Here is a 10,950-nt window from a genome sequence, read left to right as displayed (position 1 = left end):
GAATATATGAAACAAGAGGGAGATAGATGCAGTAGAAAAATAAGAGCTTGTAACACAGCCTGGCAGCTTGTGGCTCTGAAGCTGACTCTGAGACAGCAAAACTTCCAAGTCTTAGTGTAGGATAGTCTGGGACACTGCTTATCAGTGATACAGAAAATATGGCTTGCCTAGACTAGTCAACTTAGCTTCTCAATGTCTGTATGGTGCTGCAATCATATTTGCCAGATGCTTAACATGGATTTGGGGAGCAAATGTGGAAGACTAATGAGAAAGAGAATTTCAGGTCATCATAAACAATACATAAGTTGAGTTATTTTCCTTTCTCTTAGTCATTTTTGTGTAAGTTTTCCTGATACTATCCATTACATTCTTTTTTTTGTGTGTCTAATAGAATCCTTTAAAATCTTTCAGAAGAAATAAAGGAGGGACTTTAGAATGTGCAGCTAAATCCTTCAGTTCAACAGCTTTCCTTACTTTTGCGATGTCTTTTACAGTCTCTGTTACTTGCTAAACAGAATTCACAGTCAGATGTATTTTGTGAATGATTAGGATTAGACATTTATTTGTGGTAACTTCAAAATGTCACCCCGCTCTTGTAATTTTCCCTCTCTAAGGCAACTATAAGTGAGAATTAGAGAAAAAAAAGAATGCGTGCTTACGTCCTGATTCGTCACCAGGTAAGCACATTGGATTAAATCCTACATACCTTTGGTACTCAAATCTTCCAGGAAAGTTAACAGCAGTTTTGCATAAACATGGAATGTGAGTGTCAGAGTCATTCTGAAGGAAAGGAATCCATGCCGTGTACTGTGCAAATCATGTCTATCTCCATATTAGTGCTGAAATTACTTTATAATAGATCAGATAATAGCCACTTTGATTTATATTTGAAACAAAGAAGGAACAGAAAATGTGGGCAGAACAGAACTAAAACCAAAGACTATGTAGAAATTATTCCTGTAGTCTTTTTGGGCATGCTGCTAGAAAAGGCTAACTTTAGATCATTTAGGTCACCAAAAATCAGTTCATTCAGATTTGGCTACAAAGTGCCATATGTGTTATGTTTTTTAAAATCTAGGATGACCTTAAAGAAATAAGAAAAAAGAAATGCAAGGTAGTCCTTGTGGCAAGATGACAAACCCCACTGGTCAAAGTGGAGTGTCTTGTTTCCTTATATTATAGCAGTATTTGAAAATGTGAATTTCCTGGTTGTGGGTAAAGTATTTGCATGTATTGGCTTACCTAAACTATTTCTGTGGCTCTAGAAAGAGCAACTCATGCCAACCATGCCTATGTAATACTAATACATCCCCAAAAAACACATGATGGTTTTAGCATTGTTTTATAACAATTTTGTTCCTATTTTGTTGTTGTTGTTGTTGTTAGACACTGCTGTGTCTAACATATTTAATCAAATTGTGTTTTGCATTTTTTTGCATGCTTACTTTGCTACTCATGGCCATGGATACAAGAGAAAAACTGTGCATGAGGAGATGAAATTGAGGCATTCCAAAATTCAGAAATTATTAGTCAGAAACAATCCAAGTCAGAATTAAGAGAAGTCAAGACACTAAGAAGGGGCATGACTGACATCCAGGATAAACAATTTGCAATTGTAAAAGACCAGAAAGAGGAACACTTATAGAGAAATGTAGAACTAGAATATTGTCGCGAGGCAAAGGAAGGCCTTGAGAATTAGAGCTAGGATACAGGGTAACAGTGTGACTCAGAAGCAGTGGAAATGGGTACCAAGAGCTAAAACCAGGTGCAATGTATGTGAGAAACCACATGCATTCTATTACCTTTGCAAATTAATTCTACATGAATTATAAAAACATTATTTTGCAGTATTAAGATTTTGTATTCATGTTTATGGGTAAAGGAGCCAGATTTACAGCAGTCTGAAGAATGAGAGCTGTAACGAGCCCTCCTTCCTCCCCCTGCTGCATGACAATTTAGATAGTCCATCTTAGGTACTGGCGTGCAGTTGTTTGAATTGCACTGGCTGCCCAGGAAAATAGAGACTGTGTTTGTCTATCACAGCACTTAACTGTATATTCAAGATCTAACAATATTCAAGGTCTAAATATCTTACTCAACTTTGAATGAAGCTGCTCCCACCCTCAAGAATATGAGGAGCAGTATATTACTGATACTGTTCAAGAAAACCACATTTTGCTCATAACACCTGGCTGCCTTTATCCCTCAATGTAGCAAGAAAATCATTCTTCCCGTTATGACAGTTTAACCTAACACCTCCTCCAAAAATTGGATGCTTCAGTGAATCTAACAATTTAGGATGCAATTCCTCAGGTTTCCCTTGAAGCATTGTTCTTCTTTGTAGTGACTTCTGTTTCCATAAACAAGGTACATGATGAGTTTGCCCAAGTTTGGATGTAAATACTGGCTTGCTAAGCTTTAATAACCGCTAAATAAACTGATAGGTTTGAGGAGATTATTCTGTTCATTCTCTGAGTGAGGAAAAACAATGAGAGACTGTAGAAAATTAAAAGGAAAATGAAATATCCAAACTTCATATACTAATTTACAGAAACTCTTCTTCCAGCTCATAAAGTGACATGACTCTGTTTGACGCAGAGAAGGTGGAGTCTATAATGACTGTGTCTTTAGTGGAATTTGCAGATAGTTGGAGTGGGAGGTGTGTCCTCCTCCATACTGCCTTACCTGAGCACAGGGCACGTTTCCACATGTTCACTCGGGAAGAAGGTGTTTTTCCTGGCTCGTTTAGCTCTCTGTTTCGATATTGGATGTATGTTGCTCCCCAGAGGAATTTAGAGATACATAAGGAGGAGTATTACTTCTAAATTCCAGGCTTAGAAAAGAAATGCTAGAAGCCTCAGAATTTGGTGCTGCACTGACTTCCTCAGTGCTGTATAGGGTCTTTGTGAGGGGTACCCTACTAGTGAGCTATTTCTAAATCAGGCACACCTTTGGGTTGGGCTTATTTTGGAAACTAACTACTTGAGGAGGGCTGAGGTATGAGGTCTCCTAGAGAGAAGTGATTATATTTTGTGTTTTTACATGTACTTTCATCAGCTGATGCAGCTGAAGGACAGTGTCCTCTGTAAGTAACACATCAGGAGACAGAGGAGTGGTGCTTTGTAATAAGCCTTCCCTGGCATTTTTTTTTTTCTTTTTCTTTTTTCTTCTTTTTTTTTTTTTTTTTTTCCCCCATAGAGAGGATTACTGACTTTCAGACAACTAGGAAAGAAAGATAAAGGGACGTCCAATGGGGGTACCTTTATTTGGTGATAGCAAACCCTTCTATTTCCGGATCTGGAATGGACTAAGCCAGAAGTTGCAAGGCAAAAAGTCCTGGGATAAACATCTGGATGAAATCTACTTACTCCAGCAGAAAAGGTATGGTGCTCTTTCTTGTCTACCCTTGCTTCTGCTGCTCTCTCCTTGTAGCTCACTCTCACTCCCTTCCCTTAGGCTGTTCTGCCAGCAAACAAGCTTTGAAAAGACTTTAGAACACTGTTCTCTATCAGGCAACCTCTTTCAAGCTGGAATGTTTCTGGAGTTCCACTGTTATCTGCTTTCACATACGCATTTACTAAATCTCAATTGAATTACTCTCAGTGCAGGACTTCAGTCACAAATTAATAACGTGTGCTTTTTTTCTTTCCTGCTTTATTAGTAAAGCTCACAAGGAAGTGCATGAGTTGGGTTTTGTTTTGCTGTCATTAGAAATGTATGTGGCACTTAAACTGCAGTCAGTTGTATTTGAAATGATGGTCATTTAAAGGGATTCTGTTTTTCTTTTATTTCTCTGAAGGTTGCCCTTATTATAAGATAGAATGAGCTTAACATTCTACAATCTGATGATCATTTGCTTTGTCAGTTTGACTGCCATTTCTAACCCCCTTGGATCAGGTGCAATTATCTATAATTCAAAGAATGAATCCTCCTAGACCTCGTGTTATCAAGAAGATTGCTTGTGTTTTTGTGTGTCATACTGGATCAAGGCTCTTTGCTACTGTTCCATTGTGTTTCTCCTTCCACACACTGTAGTGCAGGAGTATTCATAGAAATCCAGCTGAATCTGTTTTTCATTTTTCTCTTTTCTGCATGCACAAAAACTGCATTAGTCCAGTAAAAATTGCTTCTGGTCCTCCACTCCTTTTTTTCTAAATTTCCTTATAAAACTCCAAGCATCTCTGAGGAGAAAAATGTGCCAGCATGGGACAAATATACAAATACACCCAGCCATGTGCAGGAATAACCTGAATATGAACAAATGTCTTTATCTGTCTTTAGGGAAAGAACTTCAAAATAATCATTTAACTCCTCACTGAAAAACAAAAAGTCTGTATTATTTTATTTCAAAGAAGTGAAACTTAAATACACTTAAAATAGAAAGGATGGTAGCAACAACTGTGTGTCTATAGAACTCTGAATTGTTTACATTTGTGTACATGGATGAAAAACATGAGTAACTGAAAAATAAGTTCTCAGTAGATTCTGTTATCTCCAACTGAACACATGCAAGCTAAAAGTCTGAAAACATTAATATTTTTACAGTTGTAACATCATCTTCCCAATTTTAAATCATATAGATGTGGGAGAAAACTCTGGAGTTTTCTAATCTAATCACTAGCTCAAAGCTGAGCTATTGCCACCTCTAAATCATACTGCTTTGGCTCTGTGTAATTGAGTCTTGAAAGCCTCCCAGGAGAGAGATTCTACTACTTCTTTAGGAGTCTGTTACAGTGTTACGGTGTTTTGCTGATAAAGGTTGGTTGTTCCCCCCCCCCCCCTAATATTCAGCCTGAACTTTTGAATTCATCACTCGGTGTTGTAGCTCCTTGTTTTGCCTTATTGGTAATTTGCTATTACCAAGGGGCCAACATATGGTCCCTTCCTATTTTTTCACTCTTCTTCTCATAGGCTACTGTTAGAATGCCTCACAAGCTTTCCCTGTCAAGTCCAGCTACCTCAACCTTTCTTCATACTGAAAGTCAGTGGTAAATATGTTACTATTTTTCTACTGGGCTCTGCTTTCATGATCTTGTGTGTCATGACTCTGTGCTAGAATTATGTTTTTGTTTTTTTTTTTTCTGAGCCACAACTGATGATGATAAGGCCTGGAAGCTAGCTGGGTAATTCTCACATTCACTGTTGTTGCCATTTATTCATCACGTGTATTAGTTGGTTGCATCCTGTTGGCATTTGATCTCAGCTTTATCCAAAGTAGGGTATTTTTTTGGCTCAATCCTGCACTGTGTAACATTCCCCAAAGTGACATCCAAGTTTAGGAAATGTGATACAATCTTCTTATGTCAGAGAGGACTAAGAGTTTACTTAGCCTTACTCTGCTGGTTTCTTCCTGTTGAAGAATCTTCTTACTTAACTCATAGCTCTGTGTAAAGTTCTGGTGACAGAGGTCACAACTCATAGGAGCTTTCTAGAATTATCTTTGGAATTAAACATAGCCTGGAGCATATGAACATTTAAAAAAAAAAAAAAAAAAAAAGCACAGTTCATAACCAGGTTTTAATAAGTAATAAATATTTATGAAAATGCAGGGCTGATAAGGGTGAAGAAGAATCAGATGCCTGTCACAGCCAATAGATCTTCCAGAAGTGCTAAGAGTCATTGGTTTGTTGGTTTTGTTGTTCTTGTTGGTTCTTGGTGGTGGTAGTTATGATTGTTTTGTTTGTTCTTATCTGGCTTTTAGTGTTAAAAAGTGTTTAAAAGTTCCAAGGAAACAGAATCTCCCTAACATGTAATTTTAGAAACTCCACCATATGTGAATTACACTGTTCATTAAAAATAATCAAGGAGTAAACTAAAGCAACTGACTGCATGAATCCATAATGTTAAGCTTTATTTTCCTTTCTGCTACTGCCTGCCTTTATAACTTGGGTTGATAAGTTATCTATATGTCTCTTCTATCTCACAGCTGGTTCTCAGAAGTTAGTGGTATCAGCTGACTTTCCTGGGATGCTATGAGACTTCATTATTCTAATAACAATAAATGTTTAATCTATGTGGTACATTTCAACACAAATATTGAAGCCCTTTTGCACATAAATTAAATGGAGATATCTGCATTTTAAGAAATAATGCATTAGAGGTACTTGGAACAGTTTACATACCTTGCAGAGAGCAATCTTCTTATGGCTGGCAGAAGTGGCTCCAGCTGTGCTGCGGTGGAAACCTTGTAACCTCTTTTGTTGCCTTAACTTTTTGTCACTCTTCAGTCTCACAGACATCAGTGAAATGCTTTGCCTACTTTTATTTATTTATTTATTATTATTATTATTATTATTATTTGTGGAAACAAGCATAAACAAAAGTTAGCTTAGTTTAATGTTATTGAACTGGGATGCTTAAGTTGTACCTGGGCACAGAAAGCTTTTGCCTTGTTGGCAAATCTTTCCCAAGCAGACAGTGAGTGAGATATGTTATCATAGTTTTGCTTTTCTTTTGTCTAAATAATGTTACTGAATTTTCTGTGCACAAATTAGTGTACCACTCTTATCTTGAAATCCACAGTGCCTGTTAATATTAATTGGTTCCTTTGCTTCCAAAGATGACAGTGAAATTAAGATGCCAGTTCCCAGTTCCATCTGTAATACTTCTTAGTAATGGTTCTCACGAGCAGTCAAGGTGGAAAGAATAGACTTTAAAAACTCTGCTGTAACATGTAAAATAAAGCCAAAGGGATCACTGGCAGCATTTTTAGTCATTTTATTCTTATGCTATTATGACTTCATCATAATGGAAATTTTCAGTCTAATAACAGAAGGCAAAACCTAATAATCTCAGGTGTAAAGGTCCTCCAGAATTCTCAACACACAGATAAACACATCTGACCCCGCTGCCCAAGATGTGGCTTAGCCTCACAGATTTTGGAAGGTACTTGTGTGCAAGTTTCCTAATGAAGAGATCAACATAAAAAAATTATGTTTTGCAAGAAGGAAAAACAGAAGATTGTTAGAGAAAACCAATTAGATATTAGGGTGAGGAACAGAACTTGGAATAAAACAACAACAATGAAAGCACTTTATTGAAAAGATTTGGAAGTTTTGATGCAGGATGAATTTGTGTTTAAAATAATACATTTTTTAATTAATAATTCAATTGAATTTGAATCATAGAATCATAGAATGGCTTGATTTGAAAGGGGCCCAAGGATCATCAAGTTCCAACCTGCCTGACACAGGCAGGGCCACCAACCTCCAGGTCTGGTACTAGATCAGGCTGCCCAGGGTCACATCCAGCCTGGTCTTGAACATCTCCAGGGATGGAGCATCCACAGCCTCTCTGGGCAGCCTGTCCCAGCACCTCGTCTCTCTCTCTGTGAAGAACTTCCCCCTGACATCCAATCTAAACCCTCCCTCCTTGAGCTTAAAACCATTCCCCCTTGTCCTATCACTATCTACCCTTGTAAAAAGTTGATTCTCCTGCTGTTTATAATCCCCTTTTAAATACTGGAAGGCTGCAATGAGGTGTCCTTGCAGCCTTCTCTTCTCCAGGCTCAACAAGCCCAGCTCCCTAAGCCTGTCTTTGCAGGGGAGGTGCTCCAGACTTCTGATCATCTTAGTGGCCCTCCTCTGGACCCTCTCCAACAGCTCCACATCCTTCCTGTGTTGGGGGACCCGGACCTGGATGTGCTCCATCCAGATGGAGCCTTCACGAGGGCAGAGTAGAGAGGGACAGACTATCCCTGCTGGCCACCCCTCTTCTGATGGAGCTCAGGATACCACTGGCCTTCTGAGCTACAAGAGCACTCTGCTGGCTCATGTCCAGTTTTCCTTCCCCCAGACCCCCAGGTCCTTCTCTGCAGGGCTACCCTCAAGGAGTTTTTCTCCCAGTTGTGTATGTATTTGGGGTTACTCTGACCAAAGTGCAAAACTTTGCAATTTGCTATGTTGAATCTTATTAGATTCACACGGGCCCACCTTTCGAGTTTGTTGAGGCCCCTCTGGATGGTGTCACTTTCTCCTAATGTGTCAACCCCACCACTCAGCTTGGTGGGGTTCCATCGCTAAACTTGCTGAGGGAGCAGTCAAGCCCATCACTGATGTCACTGGAGAAGAGCACCAGTCCATAGACAGAGCCCTGCGGGACACCGCTTGTCACTGGCCTCCGCCTGGACATATTGCCATTCAACACAACTCTTTCTATGGCCTTCCATCCTATTCCTTATCCACTAATTAGTCCTTCCTTCAAATCTGTATCTCTCCAATTTAGAGATAAGGATGTGTTGGGCAACCATGTCAGACGCGTGCACAAATCTAGGTACATGACATCAGTTGCATTCCCTTTGTCCACCAATGTTGTCGCTCTATTGTAGAAGGTCACCACATTGATCAGGCATGACCTTCCCTCAGTAAAGCCATGCTGGATGTCTCAGATCATCTGCTTGTACCTAATATGCCTTGAAGAACCCTATTAATCGTAATTCCTGTTTTTGTAACAGAGTTAAGATTTATGGAATTCTTCTTGCATTCTTTATATTTTCTTAAATTCAATGAGCAGGATGGACTCCAAAAGAAGTGATTAGGAAGGCCTAAATCCAAAAGTATACATGTTACCAGCAGTGAGTGTTTGTGAAATCCTTAATCTTGTTTCAAACTGTTTTACATGACTCTCTCAGTCAGCATCTGACCTACATTCTACCTTGCATTTGTTTCACAATGGATTTTTGGGTGTTTCTGATTTCGTCCTTACCTGTATTGAAAAACAGCTTACAGCTTCCTGAGCAAATAATGGAATCATCTATAAAGAAAATTGAATTACAGTAATCATAAATCATTTTGGGTTGGAAAGGACCTTTAAACATCATCTAGTTTCACTCACTCTTTTGCCTCTCCCACACCTCCATGGGCCTGGATATCTTTCACTATATTAGGTTGCTCAAAGATCCATTCTGCCTGACCTTCATCACCTCCATGGATGGGGCATCCACCCACAACTTCTCTGGACAACCTGTTCCAGTGCTGCCTATCAGAAGTACTTACTGTTTAGATATGTAACTGTGCTTATTCTGAACAGTATAAGACAACATCAGCACTGCTTAGTGTTACATACCTAGGGTAGATGGGTAAATTAGGAGCTTGGTGTCAGTTGATCTTGTAATTGAAGAAGACAATCATTTAGAACAGCAGCTTAATTTGAGTGTTCTGAATGATCTTCTCAGGGCATCCGAATATGTCTCTTTGCTGAATCATTCTCTGAAATACACCTTCTCTGCCCAGTGGTGTAATGGTACTTTGTGGAAACTAAGCACGTGCTGTAGCAATCTCCGTTAAGAAAGTGCTAACAGTTTATGTTGCTGCTGCTTTGAAACACAACTGAGAGTTGTAACATGTAATAATACACGCTATGCTTAGTGGCATAAAGAAAATGGATGTGCATAACTTTGAAGGTTCTAGATTCGTGTAACTTTTTTATATATTAGCGAATTTGTCAGGTACTCAACATTTATATACTCAGCACATTGTGGTAATGTATTAAAAAGGAGTTGACTCAATGGTGTGTTTTAAATGAGAATAAGAAGTTTCCCCAATTAGGGGCCAGAAAATTAAATGAGCGTATAAGTATATGGTATAAACATCTAAGTCATGGGTCTTTGGGGCATAAGGGGAAGTTTGCCTTGATATTTGCCAACAAGTCTGTGTTCTTCAGCAGCTTGCTATTTGTCTTGGAATCTCCAACTCTCTGAGACAAGTAATCTCTACAGTGATTACATACGTTTGACAATTTTGCCCTCAGTTTCTGCATGCTGAGTACTGTATTTGTTAGGTGTCTAATTAGCAGGCTTCTAATTTAATTAGTCATTTACATGAACTTTGGAGAGTTTTTTTGAGAATGGTATTGTGTTTGTGTTCTCCCACATTATCTCTTTCCCAATCCTTCTCCTCTCTGAGGTCACTGAAGGGATAAAAGCCTACCCAGTAAAACATAAACAAATTAATTGCAGCAGTGTTTATGCTATTGAAATCCTGCCTCTTTCCCACTTTCTGTCTGAGAAAATTACATTCTCTAGGAAAATTAGTCAGCCAAAATACTAGTAGAGGTGGCAAGCTTGCTTTACTGATGATGAATGTTAGAACATTTGCTCAGAGTGCCTCTTTATTTTATCCTTGTTTGTCTGATCCTGGATGCAGTATTCAATTAAGTCATGTAATTGACAACTGCTGCAACTGCCAGATGAAAAGAAATATTTCTCAGAGCAGCAAGGCCAAGAGTTTGAAGGATGCAAAAAATGCGTCAGAATGGCTCCTTGATTTGTTCAGTTTGGTTCTTTATATCATTAATTCCTGTTCTTTAGAGTTTTTCTAGGCCAATTCCTACTGATTTAGACAAGGGGGTGCTGTTGGTAATAGGAAATATTCCTTTTACTGGGTGACAAATATAACATTCATTTACGCTTTTATTCTATGTAGCCTGCGTGGATGGTTGTTTTGCTTTTTCCCCTAAAGTTTTCCCAGGTGTATCATTATCCTTCTGGTGTAAAACTCTGCAGAGCTCACACATTTCACCTGGATTAAATTCAGGTGTAACTGCATGTAAAAGGTATTTTTCTTTTTCTTTTTTCTTTTTTCTTTTTTTTTTTCCTCAAGATTCTATAGCGTTGCATTTAAAAGAGCAATTTAAAGCAAGAAATATACACGGATCACTCTGAAAACAATGCTTCGTATTTATTTTTGTGAAAACTACCACAGATACAAATAGCATAATAACATTATTTGATAAAGCAAATTTTCAGCTACAAAATGCTGTCTTACAAGAGTCACCACCATTAGCTATACATTTTTGCTAGCAATGAACAAGAGCCTGCTTGCCACTCTCATAAAAATCTGCACCCGCAGAGGTGACCCACTGATACTGTCACCGCTACTGAAATGCACCCATCACCTCACTGGGCTCACATCCACTGTTTGATCTCCACTGTTTGGTTTAGTAAGCATCAAT

General features: G+C 38.6%; 1 protein-coding gene across 1 annotated transcript in view; it reads left to right on the top strand.

Annotated features, from left to right (window-relative positions):
- The first annotated feature begins 3,250 nt into the window (after positions 1-3,250).
- Positions 3,251-10,950, top strand: part of LOC122177706 (transient receptor potential cation channel subfamily V member 6-like) — a 33,171-nt gene continuing 25,471 nt past the window's right edge. The window contains exon 1 of the mRNA XM_042867347.1: positions 3,251-3,381. Coding sequence (XP_042723281.1) covers positions 3,251-3,381 — 131 coding nt within the window. The remainder of the gene's footprint in view (positions 3,382-10,950) is intronic.

This window comes from Lagopus leucura, unplaced genomic scaffold (assembly GCF_019238085.1).
Source record: "Lagopus leucura isolate 7727_CA_CO unplaced genomic scaffold, USGS_WTPT01 Super-Scaffold_100001, whole genome shotgun sequence".
In the NCBI taxonomy this organism is placed as follows: Eukaryota; Metazoa; Chordata; class Aves; order Galliformes; family Phasianidae; genus Lagopus; species Lagopus leucura.
The sequence above is the reverse complement of the archived record's forward strand: the minus strand, read 5'-3'. Positions and strand labels throughout refer to the sequence as shown.